Source organism: Lolium perenne, chromosome 6 (genome assembly GCF_019359855.2).
Source record: "Lolium perenne isolate Kyuss_39 chromosome 6, Kyuss_2.0, whole genome shotgun sequence".
NCBI lineage: Eukaryota > Viridiplantae > Streptophyta > Magnoliopsida > Poales > Poaceae > Lolium > Lolium perenne.
Window position 1 is genome coordinate 157,066,366 of NC_067249.2, and position 19,682 is coordinate 157,086,047.

Below are 19,682 nucleotides of genomic sequence, written 5' to 3' on the forward strand. Positions count from 1 at the left end.
TGCTAAGGGAAGACATATGTGATACAATAGAGAAAATAGTCTTCCCTTATTTCCTAAGAGATGATCCCTTAGCTAAGGGAAGATAATCTTCTCTCTCCTCCAACTGAGCAAAAATCTAACGTGGTATCTCTAAGGGAAGGCTGACATCACCCCATTGTACATGCCCTAACCAGCTCACAGGGTTAGCTCACAGTACAATATGACGGAACCCCCATCTTCGCTGTCAGTGTAGTCCGCCCACCAGCGATGCCTACCAAGAGGGATCGATCTTCTACGCTAAAAATCGAAGACCTGTTTGGGGATCCTAGGTATATAGGGATGGTGGGTAAGGAAGTGCAATGCCACGGTAAGAGGTAACTTGTCTGCGCGCATCTGAGCCGTAAAAAGCAATTAAGGCCGTTCATTAACTGAAGGAGAAAATGATTCATAGACAGAGAACACCTGCAGGTTCAGTCTCAAGGAACTAGGTCTAACAACTGACCGAAAGACCAGAATATACATAACATATGCAAATAGAATCTATAGAAAGCAGAAACTAGAAAGCTAACAACTAGACTTGACATCAGCTACGTGGTCAATTTCCAACCGAACAGTCGGCGAGTACCAGACTATCAAACCAGCATTGGGCAGTCACCAATCTTTACAAGTTGCAAAAGAAGCATTCACCTCCGGTTTAGGTACATGATCTTCGGTTGTTTATATCCGAACAGGCTAGAGTGGCAGTCAACAGACTATCTTCGTTCGGCCAAACATCATATACGGAATTATCAGCATTTTCCCTAACATGCCCCACTAATCTCACCTGGCGTACTTCCGACTGGGAGGTTTAGGTTTGCCTCCTTTGTCATTTTTGCCTCTCAAAAGCGCAAGTGTTGGGCCAAGAGCACTGCTTCTTTGCGCTCTGTATGACCAGGCCGACGTGCTAGCATTTGGTTTCCAAGTTCCCCAGCCATTCTCTTGAACTTCGTCAGGCTTGTCACTTGGGATTTCGCTGCTTTCCTCCCAAACCTTATTATGTTTCTTTTCTGCACAAAACATTTATTTTCTCTATTAGAATATAACCAAACTTGTGGGGTAGAGAAAAAGAAATGCTTACAAATGACTCCATACCTGGCGCTGCTTCAGGATCTTTAGTGTTATTTGGCACCAAAATTCCAGTCTGGCTGTGAACTATGCCTTTATTTTTGTCTAAGGTAACTGGTTCTCCAGCTGTTAGTTCCCCTTTCTTTCCAGTTTCTCTAATGGGAGTACTAAGAGCTGCAGATACTGGCTCACTACCCTTCAGTAGTCTTACATCAAGAAGGGAAGAGTACTCGATCTGCAGTAGACGTTGAGCATGATGTTTACGAGCTTTGTGGGTACATGGTAAGATTGGAAATTGAACTAATGATTACCTCCAACGAACCATCTTCCTTGTAGGGTGAAATATCCACTGGCATGTCTAACTTGTCCTCAGTTATCATTTCCTTCATGATGATTGGATACTCCGGAACAGGTAAGAGAATGATGCGCGTTGATATCAAATCATGTATAAGAACTTCACCGACCTGAAACAGTTTGTAAGTTTGAAACAAGGATTGCCCAAATTAAGCACTGCCAATGACTCAAGTATCTACAATGCTTTATACTTTCATGTTTGCCCCATGTGTTTCAAACAACAAATGATCTAGACCAGAAATGTTTCAATCTGAAATTGCTATTGGAAATCATGTCATACCCGGTACGGAGAAATCTCCGGACACCATGAGGAAGACAATTCAACCAACCGATATACAATAAGATCTCCCTCCTGAAAAGACAAAAAGGGGTAAGCTCACAAGAGGACTTAAAAGAGCAAAATAAGCCTAGCAATAAGCAACTTTTGCAAAGCTACTAACAGAAATTTTCAATGCTCGCTGAAGACCATACTTGGGTACGCAAGTATGGCAAGTGATGTGAATATGTGATTGTCTGGAGTGGAGAATCGTATCCACATTTACGACAAAAAAAAATCATGAATTTGGGGAGACACTACGTCACGTATAGTTTTTACCTGAACACACATGGGTATCAGGTGGAACATCACTACAAAAAGTCCAGGATGTCATTGAAATATTAATCCGGTCAACTAATATTGAACAGCAGTTCTACAGAATGTTGTTTCACTAGCAATTACTTCGAAGATACTATTTTACTCTCTTAAATAGTACAATGTCCAGGGGTTTCAGAAGCTCCAAGTACCAAATTGCTCCATCTAGGCTTCTTGACACTTTAAAGCAATAGGAAGAACCGTTAGCTCTCCTCGGATCAATTTGTTTTGGGTCATCAATTAAAAGAAAGATACCACCAAATTTTAGATAATACCTCTGGTTTAGGTCCCTCCTAAAGACTTGCCTTTCTCTTCATAGAAAAGCTGTAGCCAGCGATTGCTAATGACCCCTAGTTCCTTGACATCCCATTCATACCATCTGATGTACCTATCTACTAGACCACAAGTGGTTTGCCACCATTCGGCTCCTATGCTGTGAACAAGCACAGAATTCTCCAACGAAAACACAGACCGCCAGGAACCTTTATTCCTTACAGTATTAACTATCAATGTAAGTGACTACTGATATTCGCTTTAGTGCATAACTTGTGTCCTTTCCCACCAAGTTACAAGCTCTCAACTAATTACTTGTATGATAGAGAAGTTGTTTCTCAGGAAGATGAGGAGTTTGATTTCGGATATTCTTTACATGAATGCATAATATCCCTTTGGTTTGCAAACCGAAAGAAAATGGAGGTAGGCATTGTCAATTTTCAGAAAAAAATGTGATGCTTTACTTCTCAAGCATCTACATAAATTTTACAACAGAGCAGATGTGCCTTGGATGCAGCTCATTTGGAGAAGTTACTATACCAACTCTGTTCCTCATTCGAATAGACCTTGTGGCTCCTTTTGGTGGTGTGATATCATGCAGTTATCAGACAAGTACACTGAGATTTCGTCCATTCAGCCAGGTTCTTGAGACTCATTTCATTTCTGGACAGACAAATGGGAGTTCTTGGGTTCATCTGAACCATTATCTAAAAGATTTCCAAGGCTCTTCTCCTTCGTGCTGGACAACAGACTGTCGGTTGCAGAAGTTTTTGCAACACCTGACCTATCTTCTCTTCTATATCTACCTTTGTCTGCCCAAGCGTATCAAGAATTTTGCACTGTCCAGCAGGGCATGATTGATTGCCCTCTGTGAGCTGAACCAGACGTTTGGAAATATGATTGGGGTGAGAAATATCTGCCATCCAAGCATTATACTCATGTTCATGCTCACCTAGTAGCCCCTGCAGTTTTCAAATGGCTTTGGAAGTCTGTGTGTGTTCTTAAGACCAAGGTCTTTGCTTGGCTATTGCTCAATGATCGATTAAATACTAGAGACCGGTTGGTCAGGCAGAATTGGAAAGTGTCTGAAGACAAACATTGCATTTTATGCCCAACCAGAACATATGAACACAGATTGCATATCTTCTTCTCATGCAACTTTAGTCATAAAATGTGGATCTACTTACTGACTGGTCTCTAGGCACTGACATTCAGTCAGCTGTGGCAGCAGCCCAAAGAGACTTTGGCAAGCCCTTCTTTATAGAAGTGATGATTTTAGCCTGTTGGCATATTTGGAAACAACGCAATGGGAAAATATTTCAGCATGAGCGTCCCACTTTTGCAAAGTGGAAATGTAATTTTATCGATGACATTACTCTTCTCAGTCATAGGATTAAAGCTAAGCATAGCGATAGCCTTATGTCTTAGATAGCTAGTTTGCACTAATTCGTTGTATTGGTAAACAGGCAATAGAGGTTTACTTTTGTATATATGGTGTACTTGGTTGGGTGAGATATAAATAAAATTTAACTGTGGGGCTTTTGCCTCACAGTCCATGGTCAAAAAAAAAAAAAAATCCCTTTGGTTGCTCTATTTGGGGGGACTCTTTCCAGTGGAAGCAGAACATCATACATCCCTATCTCTTAGGCGAATACATAAACACACACAAAATAACATATGTACACATGTCGGATGCAGCTAATCATTCAGGTTGGAAATTAATATTTCATCATCATCTTGGAATGCTCAATGGGGCAGAAACAGTCACTATACTCTTCCATCACAATTATATGATTTGAGAAGCTTTCTTTCCTTTTTTTGGAGTGATGATAGGAAAACAATTACCTTTGGAAGTCGTGTTAGGGGGTAAAGTCTATCAAAGTCCAAAGGTTCACTGGTAGACTTCCCTTCCTCAGCAACAGCCTTCTCCTTCGCTAATACATCATGATTGCTCTCATTGACCTTTTGATTGCTGACACGACAAAAACCATTTTCCTCATCCTTACTATTTACCATAAGGTGCTTATCTTCAGTATTACTTCCAACTATTTCCCCAAAATTGCCAATATCAGCGATTCTCTTATTTGAGTTGTTCATCCCCCACTTCTGGCCCTTCTTTTTGCTCATAGTTCCACTCCACGTGAAAGTTGCCTGGAACCACAAGCCCAGCATCAATGGTAAGGGAAGTCGATGCTGATTTTAGTAAAACTAACCAACAACTTTTCTATTTACTATATTCATTTGGGTAAAATGGTCATTTCAATCAATAGTGTATAATTCAAATCTACATCTAACTTCTTAGACATCTGCCTTATATATCTCTTCTGCATATATGCACTGGAGACCCCATGAAATTTGGTAGACACACAGATTATTGTGCTAACAAGCCAGAAGTAATTTTGAGTCTAAGCTAATGAGCAAAACATAGCATGTAACACAAAGTCAGAAGTTAGTCCACCACAAGTTATATTTAAGTCTTTGCATTTGTTGATGCATATTTGAGCAGGCAACACATCCAATTGAACAGAGCAAGAAGGACGGGAGCTTCAGTAACTTATATAGATAACCCTCCCAAAATTTAGTTGCAGAGAAAATGAACATTGAGGCAATTCCATGATGATTCATGAATAACATTTAAAGACAAAGAGAAGCAATGTAAACCTGCGTTTCCTCCGCTAATGATGTATTTAGTTCACCTAGAAACACAAAGAATTCCGTGTTAAATAAAATATATGATTATTCAGGTAGGGATTAAAGGTTGTAAAATAATTACTATAACACAACAGCGCTATTTTCTTATGAAACTGTTAGCAAAATAAATAAAACGGTAAAATATACAAGTCATAAGGGGAACTGGAAGTGTAATTCTACTTATTCACACAGAAAATATGTACACGCTCTGTAGACAACTGGCTTTCAAGTTAGCAAACCAAGTTTCACTGTGATGCAAACCCTTTGTTCACATCAGGGTACCAAAGTGTAAAAGGCAGATGACATTGCTTGAAGGGGATTAAGGTTTCCAGAGAGAAGGTTAGATATAATCAGAGATACAGAGATGTTGAGAGAGAAAGCTAATTCATTATTCTTGCTTGAAAGCAAAGATAGAATTGTCCCTTCATAGGGACAGCTTACGATCTCCAATACCAAGTAAGTTTATCTCTAACAAATAAAACTCAACTAGTCTTATATTTGCAACTAATGGTGCATGGGAGCAAAGTGAACAACACCATCTACCAGCGGTGCTGTTTTGCATCCTCCTGTGCGGTAAGACTATGCATTTTTCTCTCACACCAACAACTCGGCACCATGCACTCACCCAAAAAAATTCTATCTTCCCCGGTCAGGGAACTTTGTGTAAGGTGTCCAGAGAACTAGGCTTCTGGAGTGTTTTGGGGAGACACATGTGTTGTAACTCAACTGGATTTTAACGTAACTCGTGCTACCTTTCTCAACAACAAAAAAAGGCTGAGGAGCAGCACTGCTTTAGATTTCTCTGCACAATGATCCGCCTTGAGGATCCAACCTTTCAGGCATATACAGACTAACTGGTCCATGATGCAACTTATCGGAATTTTTTCCCAGCACAACATAAACCGTTTGCCTCTTATCTGAATGAAACATTGCACCAGATAACTACTATAATCTAGCACAAAAAAGTTATGTACTCTCCCCCCATTCCATATTAGTTGCCACTGATTTGGATGTATCTAGACACATTTTGTGTATAGATACATCTGTATCTGCCACAACTAATATGGAACAGAGGGAGTACGTAATTTCGGTAAGTTTCACCAAATTTTGAGCCTCAAGTATGATTCAAGAAGCAGGACACAGGCAGGCAACCAGCTCCTACAAATCAACCACAAAACTTACTCGAGTATTAGTAAATTATTACTATCAAGATGTCAAATTACATTTTCCTGTTGATCATACAGGATATAAACATGTGCCCATGCGTCATGACATGTGTGTGCAAGCTCCCGTGCAGAGTACAGTCAGGGGCACTCCAAATATTTTTTCTTTCTCAATGGGGAAGGTAAACAGATACATTATCAGCGAAGACCAATAAATCAACCCTTAATCGTATTAGGGGCAATTAGCTCTTCTCGGGCTGAGGAATACCTGCTGGTTCAAAGCGAATGTGACCAGGACGAACCACAACTGGAACAATATCATCTGATGTATCTGATTCTTCCTCCTCTGCTCCATGCCTTGAAAATGGCAAGTTCAGGCCATTCTCATTGCTAGGCGGGCAAAGAAGATCATCTTGGTTGCTTGAAGATGGAAAGTCAGCAGCAGTGGGTGATTCCTGGCACTCCACATTCTACAAATATACATTGTAGATTAATAATATGTTTGGCTAAGACCACTTTATACTTTTATTATAGATATGGGACCACATTAGGTACAACTCATGAGAGATCTAGAGCCACTGGAGTAGAGACCAGTTGATATACATGAAGGTTCTCTTTCAGCCTGACACACAATTTTAGAAGAGGCCCTCACGTTTTCCTAAATTGTGCAGCTATTTAACCAGCAACTCTTCCGTCAACACTAGGCTTTACCCTGAATCTCCAGATCAACATTATCCCACACTAGCACCGAGCCCGTGTGTTGCTACAAAAAACACTTGAAACACAAGGAGTTAGGCCATGGCCACAAAGATTTTCCGAAGAGCCTTGGTGTTTTCTGACTGTTGTATGGCTTCGGCAAAAAAAAGTGTTGGTTGCTATGAGAGCACAAGTGTATATATTTATTTGTGTATTTGGTTGTACGTATGATTATAACAATGCATTTTGTTTGTTAGATATCTTTTACATTAGTTTTGGTCCCACATGCGAGGATGGTTGTAGTTGTTTGTTTAAACCCTTTGTAGGATGTTGGTCTCACATAATACTATACAATATTGGTGGGAGAGTGCGAACTCAAGGTGCACATGTGTGGATGGTTGTAATTGTTTATTCAAGCCTTTTGTAGGACGTTGGTCCCAGCTATACCATATCGTATTGGTGGGACAGTGAGCTCACCACCAACTCCAGATTTTATAAGCAGGGAAGATGTGCGAAGACCTTCAGCCACTTCTTCACCACTGCCAAAACACACAAGCCAACCTATCCATTGTCTCCTTCAGAAAAACAGTGAAGTAGGTGGGGCCAATGGAGAAGAGTCATTTTGTGAGGACATGGGCAATGAGACAGCTTTCTCACCAGAGAGGGAGAGAGATACCCACAGGGCGGAGACAAAACAGGTGCCATGGAGGTGAGATCAAGATTGAAGAGAAGAAATGAGAAATTTCGATTAGTTTTCTAACAAATATAGTTCTCGCACAAATATGAGGAATAATCATATGGTGTCCCTCAGGGCAGCAACCTCACAGTCTTATTACCAATGATTGTTAAAATCCCTAATAGATCCTACTACAGATTCATAGATAACAAACACCCTGCAGATGTACAGGACTACAGGCACCGAATTTTCTTAGAATCTAATACCAACTCACCAACATTCTTGGAGACTTGGGGAAAGGTGCAATCTCAGAAAAGAACAGAGCTTGCTTTTAAAAGTCTACATGGGTTGTGACTAGTTGGTTTATGGAAACATCTTATATCTTCAGTGGCAGTGGTTCAGATAATCAGAATTCCTACCCAACATGCCCTTGTACGGATATAAAGATACCCTATGAAACCAGAACAGAGAGAGGCATAAAATCATTAAAGTACCTCTTTCAGCTGTTCTTTGGCTTTCTTCCTAAATTGCCTTTTGAGCTTCTTACGCCGAGCACTTCGACTCTGACGGGACAAAACAAAGACAAAAATAAAGCATGTGATAATTAACCAAAATGTAAAGGCAGAAAGCTGTATATGTCTATTAGCATATTAAAAAGAGATAAAGGAAACTATCTATGGTCTTATCAATCTGGAAGAATAAATCAAATTAAGAGGAGGAAATACAACTCCATCTAAACCTCTAGGCAACTTAGCATCTCTAGCAGTAATATCTGGTTGTACATATTTTATTTTATAAATGAAACAATGCAGTAGAATACTCTCCTACTGTTCTCCTCAACACCATCTGGTTGAGCATTTGTCATGACCAAAGGGGGCATTCCAGGTAAACAGTATGTAAGGGCTGGGACATAGCATTATAGCAATGCACCAAACAGAGGATAGGATCAACCGTATAATCCAATAATGAAATACTAGATCATGCGGAAGGCAATGGGAACTCAAAGAATGCACTTACGAATACACCCCATTGTCAGGGAACAACAGAAGCATCTAGAGAGATAGATACTCTGATAACAGCTCTAGCAAGTCCGGGAAATATTGATGAATGATGGCGCATTGGTGCACAAATGGGATTATCCACTATGGTTGTCTTACTAAAAGCACATTTTACCATACTATCTTGTATATCTACTTATAAATATTCAAGTTAGTGATCGTCCATTCACTTCTTTTCTAGACTTACTCGGCTCAACCCTGACAAGTGCGACCATACAAACTGTGAACATATCAGCAAGCTGTTCGCACCCGGTTTTGGCCGATAGCCGGCCAAACACGGAATCCTGCCATACAGACGACCTAGGTGAGTCGCACCTGGGGAGGAGCTCAGGACATGAAAAAGCCGGGAAGAGACTTATAGACAGTGCTCAGGAGCAAGGCGAAAGCGAGGTCTATTGTGACCAAATCAAGGATTGCGAGTCGACGAGTCGACGGGTCGTTCTGGGGCAGCGACTCAGAGACTAGTCAAGACTAGTCTCGACTCAGCAAGACTCATGTTTAACACTAAATTACTAATGTGTTTAATGTAGGATAGAATATAAGGCTAGGGATAGAGGAGTGGGGGAAAACCTGGGCAATTCCTTCCAATGGCCAAGGCCTTCCTCTTGTCCATGAACCAGCAGCCTACAGGTCGGGGACAGGGGAGTGGGGGAAAACCTGGGCAATTCCTTCCAATGGCCGGCAGGTTCTTGCAGAGGCGGCGGCCAAGGGAGAGAACACCAAGATGTGTTTTGGCTTTTGGGTTTGAGCGGGGGAAACTGTCTCTCGATCTTGGTTTCACGGGGGAACACGGGGGAAAATGGGAATGGGAGGAAAGAATGGAAAAAATTAGAACATGTGGGGTCATTTTTTAAGTCGACCGACTCACAAACCTGGACTAGTCGAGACTAGTCAAGACTAGTCGATCGACTTGCTCGACTCATCAAATGAGTCGAGTCGACTGGCTGAGTCGACCTTGCAAATGCGACTCGTAGACTAGTCGTCGACTAGTCTCGACTAGTCTTTCGACTCGCAATCCATGGACCAAATCTGACTCTCCTAGGGCATCAGCCGGCTAGGCGGCAGGCAGGCCGCCATATCCAAGTCGGCAAGAGAGCCGTCATGCTCTAGCCAGCATGTTATCATTTCCACATGGCGAGCCATCATTATAGTAGGCAACCGTCACGTCTACTTGGCATCAAGTCATACTACAATCCTGCTTACTGGCCAATTGTGTTCGAGAGTAGAGGGCAATCATGCTATACCCAGCATCTACTATAACCCAGTTAGCAAGCTGGCTCATGTGACTTAGACCGCCAACTGGCATGATCTTAATTGACTGGTAGCCTCACATAATTTCGGCAACACATGGCCAAATGAGTCTGAAGTCGCCAAGGGCTAACTTGTCAAGGAGAGGATAATCTGAAACGGATGATTAGAGCTTGTTTCAAAAGAATTGATGCTATTCACCAGGAGCTACATGAAAGCAGGCAACCTCACGACTCTGCTGCAGTAGATGCTATACTGAGGCCAGAAGACGAAGCCCTGCAAGCTGACAAGGCAGCTGGCGATACCTCCAAAGTGCACTCCCAGAATTTCAGCAACACCAACGAGTCATGGCCGAAAAAGACTTGAGTGAAGCAGCACAAAGTTGTGGAGGAACAGCTCCACCGTGTTGCTACAATGTGGACAGCACAAATGTTGAAGGAACCGCTTCAACGTGCTGCGCTAGATATCGCTCTAGGGGCGTAAGCTAGATATCGCTCTAGGGGCGGGGGCTGTCAAGAGTTCAATCCAAACTCTCAACACAAGATCTAATCCAAGATCTTAAAAACAAGAACAGAAAGTTCTCTTTATTGATAGGTAGATGGTACATAGTCTGGTTACATATGTAGAGGCTGGACCTCTATTTATAGGCTGCATGAGCCTTCTCTCCTTAGCTCTACTCATAACTAGAGTGTTCTAGAGGACACTACATAAGCCAGGAAAAGAGATACAAATATTCTAGTTACAACATATAGCTAGAACATGCTAGAAACTACTACAACATATGTGACTAAAGGATTTTATTTCCTAGAATATAGTAGAAGTGTGTAGAAGCTAGTACTGGATCTTACTTCTGTTTTATTTTAATTTATTTTCTTTACTGTCCCTCATCATCCTCCCCTGGTTGTTTAGAACTCGTCCTCGAGTTATCTTCATAAAGTGCTTGTTCTGGATGATAAAGGGCCAAGTCTGCCACATTGAATGTGTGAGATATGCCCATCTCCGGGGGAAGATCTATCACATATGCGTTATCATTTATCTTTCTTAGAATAGAGAAGGGTCCATATTTTCGTTGCCTAAGCTTTCCTTTAACGCCTAGAGGAAGTCTTTCTTTTCGGAGGTATACCATCACTTTATCACCAACTTGGAATGATTTCAGCCTCCGTTTGCAATCAGCCAACTGTTTATACTTCTGATTTTGTGCCTCCAAGACACCGCGGATTTCTTCAAATAGTTTTGTGTAGTTCTCAGCAAAGGACAAGGCTGCTTTTGAGCTTCCTTTTGATGGTAGCTTCAACAGATCCACCACATGTGTTGGAACTTTAGTGTAGACAATAGAGAATGGACTCCTTCCTGTTGATCTATGGTTGGAGTTGTTGTAGGAGAATTCAGCAAGAGATAAGGCTAAATCCCATTGTCCCTTTTTATCGCCACAAATGCAACGGATCAGATTACCCAAAGACTTGTTCACCACTTCTGTTTGGCCATCTGTTTGTGGGTGAGCTGTAGTAGAAAATTTTAACTCAGTGTTGAATTGCTTCCACAAAGTCATCCAAAATGCAGCAAGGAACTTGCTATCACGGTCTGAAACAATGGACCGTGGAACCCCATGAAGTCTGACCACTTCTCGGAAGAATAAATTTGCAACATGACGAGCATCTGTTGTCTTGCGGCATGGGATGAAATGAGCCATTTTGGAGAATCTGTCCACCACCACAAACACAGCATCATTCCCGCGCCTTGTTCTTGGCAAACCCAATACGAAGTCCATAGAGATATCCTCCCATGGAGCCTCAGGAATAGGCAAAGGCATATATAACCCTAAGTTTTGGATCTGGCCTTTGCATGTTTGACATATGGGGCATCGCTGAACAAACTTTCCAGCATCTCTCTTCAATTGTGGCCAATAGTAACGAGCCTCTAGATTAGCGATAGTCTTGTCACGTCCCACATGGCCACTAAGATCACTTGAATGGAGCTCTCTAATCAACTTGTCACGTAGAGAACTTCTTGGGATGCATAACCGATCACCTTTGAAGAGATAACCATCTTGCACTAAATAGCCGTCGCCTAATGGTTGGTCTCTTAGGTGCTTTACCCAAACATGGCCAAAGTCTTCGTCCTCTTCATACAACTCTTTTATTTGATCCATGCCCTAAGTTCAGCCTCAAAAGAAGTCAAGAGGCATGCACGACGACTCAAAGCATCGGCGACTCTGTTGGTTGTTCCAGATTTATGCACAATAAGGTAGTTAAACCTCTCTAAATATGCTGCCCATCTTGCTAGCATGCGATCCACATGCTTTTGATTTCTAAAATGCTTCAAGGATTGATGATCACTGTAAACAATGAACTCCTTAGGCAAAGAATAGACTTCCTGTGTCTTTAAAGCCGGAAAACAAGATATAATTCTTGTCGATAGGTACTCCACTTTTGTCTTGCTTCGCTTAGCTTCTCACTAAAGAATGCAATGGGTTTTCGTTCTTGAGATAGAACAGCCCCAATGCCTACTCCGCTTGCATCGCACTCTAGCTCAAAAGTTTTAGTGAAATCGGGTAGTACTAAGACGGGAGCTTGTGAGAGTTTTTCCTTTATCTCCTTGAAACTAGTTTCAGCAGATTCGTTCCATTGGAACTTTCCTTTCTTTAGGCATTCAAGAATTGGTGCCATGATGGTACCGAAATTTTTCACAAACCGCCTATAGAAAGTTGCAAGACCATGAAAACTTCTCACCTCGTAAATAGTCTTTGGAGTTGGCCATTCTTTGATTGCTTTAACTTTAGAGTCATCAACGTGAATGCCCTCACGTGTTATGACAAAGCCCAAGAAAATAAGTTTTGTTTGAAGGAAAACACACTTCTTCAGGTTGACATAGAGTTCGTTCTCCTTTAGTACACATAGTACCTTACGGATGTGATGCAAGTGTTCATCTTCATCCTTGCTATATATCAGGATGTCATCAAAATAAACCACAACAAAGCGGGATAAGAAGGGTCGAAGTACCTGGTTCATCAAGTGCATGAAGGTACTTGGTGCATTAGATAGTCCAAATGGCATCACCATCCACTCAAACAACCCTTCCTTTGTCTTAAAAGCTGTTTTCCATTCGTCCCCGGGTCTAATGCGAATTTGATGATATCCGCTCTTTAAATCGAGCTTTGTGAATACTCTTGCACCACTAAGCTGATCTAGCATATCATCCAAACGGGGAATAGGAAATCTGTACCTTATGGTGATCTTGTTGATAGCTCTACTATCTGTACACATGCGCATAGATCCATCTTTCTTTGGTGTGATCAAAGCTGGTACGGCGCATGGACTAATACTCTCTCGAATGTGCCCTTTATGCAGCAACTCCTCTACCTTTTCCTTGAGTATATCATGCTCTTTTGGGCTCATTCGGTAGTGTGGCAGATTAGGAAGACTTGCTCCCGGAATGAAGTCAATTCGATGTTGAATTCCTCTCATTGGCGGTAGGCCTTGTGGCTCTCCAAGTATGCTCTGAAATTCAGCTAGTAGGTCATGTACCTTTGCTGGAATCTCAACCTCCGGTTGCACTTCTCCTTTCACAACAAGTGCAGCACACAAATTTGCCTCCTTCAAGTCTCCCATAAACTCATTAGAGGTGTGAGAAATAGTTAACATACTCTTCCCCTCCTCTTTAGAGCTATTACGATCTGATTGGTTGGGTAGAATGATGACCTTTCTCTTGTTCCAAGTGAAGGAGTACGAATTTTCTTTCCCTCTATGTGTGGTATCCACATCAAACTGCCAAGGTCTCCCAAGAAGAACATGGCTGGCATCCATATCAACCACATCACATAGTACATTTGAGCGGTAGTACTTGCCCAAAGAGAGTGGCAGGTTGCATTGTTTGGTGACCCTCATATTCACCCCTTTCTTGATCCATCCAATAGTGTATGGGTTTGGGTGATCATGAGTCTCAAGTTTTAAATGGTTCACCAAATTTTGGGAGATGAGATTCTCGCAGCTGCAACTATCAATTACTAATTTGCATACCTTCCCATTCACCGTGCATTTGCTCTCAAATATTTTCTTCCTTTGTGTGTTGTCGGGCTGCGGTGTTGAGCACAAGAGGCGTTGAATCACACATACCACCTCTTCTCCCTCTTCTTCACAAATATCTTGTCCTTCGACATCTTCAGATTCATATTCTTCATCATCTTCACCATCATGGATTGTGGTGTTGACAAATTTCCTCAATGGGCATTTGCTAGATACATGTCCCTCTTCACCACATTTATAACACTTTATCACAGGCTTAGTCCTACTTTTACCACCAACTTGTTTTGGGGCAGGTTGTTTTTCCTTGGGTTGAGTGGTCTTTTCTTCCGCTTTATGGGAGTTACTCCTAGGTGAGGCTTCCGTATGAGAATATGGAGCCTTACTTGCCTTTCTTGTTTTTACCAACCTCTCGGCCTTTAAGGCTAGAGCTTGTGCTTGATCAAGGGACCAAATTTGCTGCATCATTAAACGATCCTGGATAACATCACTGAGACCATTGATGTACCTTGCAACTTGTTGATCTTCTGTTTCAAAGCAAGGTTGCACCTCACTTGTAGCCTTAGAAACTCCTCTCGTATATTCTCAAACAGTCCTATTTCTTTGGGCACAATTCGGAACCGAATAAATAGGATCGATCATAATCTGTGTGCAAAAATCTCCCCTTTAAAAGGTTCTTCATTTGCCGCCAAGATCGCACACGAGGTTCTCCTCTTAGCCTGCGGTCTTCTTGAAGGCGATGCCACCATGCACCAGCTCCTCCTTTCAGCTTGTATGCGACCAAGGAGACTCTACGGTCTTCTGGAATATTCATGACCTCAAAGAAAGTCTCCACCTCGTACAACCAATCAAGGCACCCTTCAATATCAACATTTCCATTGAAAGTAGGGATCTCAGCTTTCACCTTGTATGTATCCCTCGCATACGTAGTGTTGGGTACTCTTGGACGTGCATAGAGGTCAGGTTCTTCAAGGCCCTCATCATTTTATTAATCTTGAGAAATATCATAATAATTTGGCCTTGATGATGTACGCTGAACAATCTGTGGTTGAGGTGTTTTTGCTCCAAGATGACCTCCCTTCCTTCTCCGTGAGCATCTTCTCCATCCTTTGATGATTCTTCATCATTGGCGTAGGAGGAACACCCTTTACGATCATCTCAACTAGCCGATCAAATCTCCTGTTAAGATCTTCACGCAACGCTTGGATTTGTTGTTCTGCAGATCCATTCTCTTTCCCAACTCCTCCATTGCTTGCTGCAGCCTTGCTCTCAATGAGGGAACCAAGAACTTGAACGGATCAACAGGCTCGATACCACCCGAGGCAAAGCACAAAGTTGTGGAGGAACGGCTCCACCGTGTTGCTACAATGTGGACAAAGACAAATGTTGAAGGAACCGCTTCAACGTGCTGCGCTAGATATCGCTCTAGGGGCGTAAGCTAGATATCGCTCTAGGGGCGGGGGCTGTCAAGAGTTCAATCCAAACTCTCAACACAAGATCTAATCCAAGATCTTAAAAACAAGAACAGAAAGTTCTCTTTATTGATAGGTAGATGGTACATAGTCTGGTTACATATGTAGAGGCTGGACCTCTATTTATAGGCTGCATGAGCCTTCTCTCCTTAGCTCTACTCATAACTAGAGTGTTCTAGAGGACACTACATAAGCCAGGAAAAGAGATACAAATATTCTAGTTACAACATATAGCTAGAACATGCTAGAAACTACTACAACATATGTGACTAAAGGATTTTATTTCCTAGAATATAGTAGAAGTGTGTAGAAGCTAGTACTGGATCTTACTTCTGTTTTATTTTAATTTATTTTCTTTACTGTCCCTCATCATTGAGGGAGCCGGGAAGGCAATGACCAAAGAAGTGGGCTCATATACATCTCAAATCTTCTGAAGAACTCGTCGGTGAAGTGCTAGCAGATAGAGCCTTGCGAGCCAATCAACAGAACGAAGTTGACTCGGCCAGTACGGCTGACTCGGTTAAGGCCGGGTTGGGCAATACACGTGCCAAGACCAATCTATAACGGAAAGTCGACCCGGCTGTCATGGCCGACTCAGTTAAGCCGAATTGAGTGATTCGGGTAAAGCTAAGTCAGACACACACGCCGAGTCCACCAAAGTCGTTTTTAGTCAAAATAGATATTTTATAATAACTAGGTTTAGCAACGCAATGCCCAACCATGCCGTAAGTACAAGATATAACTTTCACTGCTCTGATAACAAAGTAAACCGTAGAATAAATAGAAAAATGATACTTACAGAATTGTTAAGAGAAAACTGATATAAACATCAGTAAGAGCAAATCAGGAAAAAAAACAAATATGTTCTTCAATGTGGTATCTATAGATCAGCTTTTAGAATTTTGGGCATCATACATGCATAATAAACTTTGCGAACTATAGGTGTTAGAGCATCAAAGTTGATTTGCAGCAACTGACTACATACAAACTAATATACATAGATTTATCTACAAGCAGAAGTGTGGATTACACGTACCATTTTATGACTTTGAGTTGTCTGCCCAGAGACCTCAGTTTCACAATTCAACTCGGTCTGGTTGCACCTAAAAAATTACAACATGAATTTTTCGCAATGTAATAGAACAAAGACTAATATTAATTTTACGATACTCCAGCGCAAACTATATGGAAAAATTGCAAGGGAATCCATAAGTCTTAGCTTATCATGTCAATACTATGTAGGGTGGTTTTACATACTGGGGTCCCTGGCTTCTCAATACAGCCCTCCCCCTTTTGTTGAAGATATGAAAACTAGGAGGTAATTAGCATGTACTGGTAAAACATAATTGCCATTTTAAAAAAGGCAAAAATAAACAGTGTAACCAAGATGAATGCTGAATCATTAGAAATGCATTGTTCAAAAATCCCCTCAGATTATGCAAATATAATAACGCGTGATCATTATGGCATGGTGAAATGAACATCAGAGATACAGATAACTGAAAATTTTCCATACAGCTTTAATACACAGAAAACTAAACAGATATGGTATACTGTATAAAGTTTAGACATTTACTGACTGATTTATTATAACTTTAAGGCTATTTACTATTGTGTGAGAGGAGTACTAACAGAACCGTAATTTCATATGACATATATAATTTTGAACAGGTTATATGGATTTTGTTTACCAAACTACCTTGTATTTTACAGCGTTCCTTCTTGTCTCACTAAATGGCAAATGCAGTAACAATTTTTTATATTTTACCTTTCATGCATGTAAAAATATATACATGCAGCATGAAAATTAATGAAACCGCATTTTTCTGAGAAATGCTTTTGCAATCTATAATTTCTGTAGTGGTTATTACTTACTAGTACATTCTTCAGTGATTATTACTTACTTATAAGATGTTATCACAGCCAATATACTCATTTATTGGTTGTAGTAACATCTTATATTATGGGGCAGAGGGAGTATTATAGTGCTTATTACTTACTATCTGCTGGTGATATACCTGATATGCTGTAATCATATACCGTAAACTTAGTTACCACCAATTAGTTTATTTCTTGGATTAGTCTTTTGCTGTCCATATTCTTGGTAGTACCAGGAAGAAGAAAACTTGTTTATCGGATTGGGGTAGAAAGATGTCTGAAATAAGGGCCATGATGTAGTACCTGCCAGCTTTTTCCTTTCCATCCAATTCAACAGTGAATTCAGCTTGTATCGCTGCCTTCTTTGCTACAATGTCAATAGTTGATGGCTTCGACTCTTTGGTGCCACGGCGACCTTGGTCTTGGCAAATGTTGTTGTCGCACCCTGTGTGTTTTGCCATCTTCAGTTCCTTACCCCTGCATCAACAGATAGGTAGCCAGATCAGTTGAACAGGTAGTCATGGTTGATGAAACAGAAAACTAGGTGTGATCTAAATGGGAGTGTAAGCTATTTAGCTTGTTAGAACGCCAGCTTTTGAAGGGATGGGGATAGAACTAGAACGAGTGTGGATACCATATTCTATTGGCAGAAAGTGAAGCGAAAATACAATAACAAATAAAGGAGGATACTTTGAGCTCCCAGGTATTCTTGCATCTCCATCTCGCCATTTCCTCTTCAAACTTGTACGACCATTTTCTAGATTGTGGTTGGATTTTGGATTCTCTTCAGGCTGATGATCACAATGTACCTCTTCTTCTTGGTGCTTACTACAGTCAATTCGATACTCGATTGCAAGAACTTTATCATCAGTTGGAAGCGACTGCTTTTCTACTATCTCGGGATCTTGAATACAGTGTACGTCATTATGGTGTACTGTACTCTTGCAAGTTTTCTGTTTTACCCTGCAATCCAAGGAGAGTAGGAGCAAGCATTGTTGTAAATAACATCATTTCCACAAGAAGTTACACACATGGTTGTATGGAAACAGAAATACAATCTGGAAAAGTTTTACTTTGCTAGCCAAGTGAAGATGTTTGTTCACAATAAAGTTCCTTAGCATCCTCAGCCCGCAAGTGAAAATCCAACTTGTTACATCCCACAAAACAAGAAAGTTTTCCTACTTCCACAAGCCTATGGTTCTTGTGAAATTCTAGCTCTATGTCTGCTAGTGAATTGTTTGATTTCTTTTAATTTTGTCCATAATATCTGTTATTTGTTCTTCACAGGAACAGGGTTAACAGCCATGCAGATGTCTCATATGTTCACAGCTCACTAATTCATGGCCATGATAATCAGTCCGACTTTTACATCCAGAAGAAAATGGCAGAGATACACTTCAATGAAGAATAGCATTAGCATCGGGTGAATTTGACATGGATGCTCCCCATAGCCAGAAGCCCACAGCCCAGAGATTTGCCCCGGAGCTCAGAAATTTAATTTCTTGACAAGTACCTTATGATATCCTTGTCCCTGAATATGCAAGTCGACTCGAATGGTGGCAAGACAAATCCATCCATCTGCGGAGAGAGACAATCCATGAATCCAACAAATATATATGAAAGAAACCTATAGGAAACTAAGAACTGCCCAGGAACCCGCAGGCATTCGTCTGTGTGAGGTCACCACACTTCGAGACAACCACATCAATTAGTCCCCCACACTTGGGAAGACTCCGATTAAAACCCAACACGCGAAGGAAATTTCGATTAAATGCTACATGGGTCACACAAATAGGGAAAAGAAGAGGAGGGCCGAGAGGGTCTCACCGTGAAGACGATGCCACCAGGACAGGAGCGGCGGAGGTGGAAACGGGCGGCGACGTGGGCGGAGAGATCGGCGACAGTGGCGAGCTCGGGTCGGAGTAGAAGCCAGCAGCGCCGGAGGCCGTCCTCCCGCTGTGCCCTCCGTAGAAGGCGGCGATTGTCGAACACAAGCCGGAGCCTAACGGGCGACGGCGACTGCGCCGGCGGCGTGGCCATTGGTGGTGTGGGAGGAGGGTCTCTCATTTCTTTTTCCGCTATGTTCTAGAGTATGAGGGTTTAGAGCAGCCGTGTCCCTCCAACGCCATACGCCGCCGACAGATCCATGGGCGCTCTCCGGCTAGGGTTTTGGAGTTTTCTTTTAATTTGGTAGATGTTTGTGAATATTTTTAATTTCAATCAATGTTTCTAAATAATCTAATAGTAAGTTTAGAACATACCAATAACTAATTTGAAATTCAATCTAACTCGTGTCTCTTTTGAGTCTCTACTCAATAAGAGCATCTCTAACAGAGACCGAATCTGGAATCGTATTTAGCGAGTTTACGTGTTCGGGCCGAGAGTGGCTCAGAAGAGAGACTGAACTCGTGACCTGGCCGTAAACTCATTTCGAGGGCCC

The 19,682-nt window shown here is 41.6% G+C and overlaps 1 protein-coding gene across 1 annotated transcript; it reads right to left on the bottom strand.

Annotated features, from left to right (window-relative positions):
* Window positions 1-536: 536 nt before the first annotated feature.
* Window positions 537-19,390, bottom strand: LOC127307107 (coilin). The gene is made up of 13 exons (XM_051337804.2): window positions 19,070-19,390; window positions 18,756-18,820; window positions 17,933-18,205; window positions 17,546-17,719; window positions 16,401-16,467; window positions 8,062-8,130; window positions 6,464-6,665; window positions 5,003-5,037; window positions 4,187-4,492; window positions 1,718-1,789; window positions 1,395-1,547; window positions 1,111-1,318; window positions 537-1,025 (listed from the first exon to the last, which is right to left on the bottom strand). The coding sequence occupies exons 1-13, from the start codon at window positions 19,307-19,309 to the stop codon at window positions 799-801; spliced, it is 2,091 nt and encodes a 696-aa protein (XP_051193764.1). The 5' UTR covers window positions 19,310-19,390; the 3' UTR covers window positions 537-798.
* Window positions 19,391-19,682: the final 292 nt, after the last annotated feature.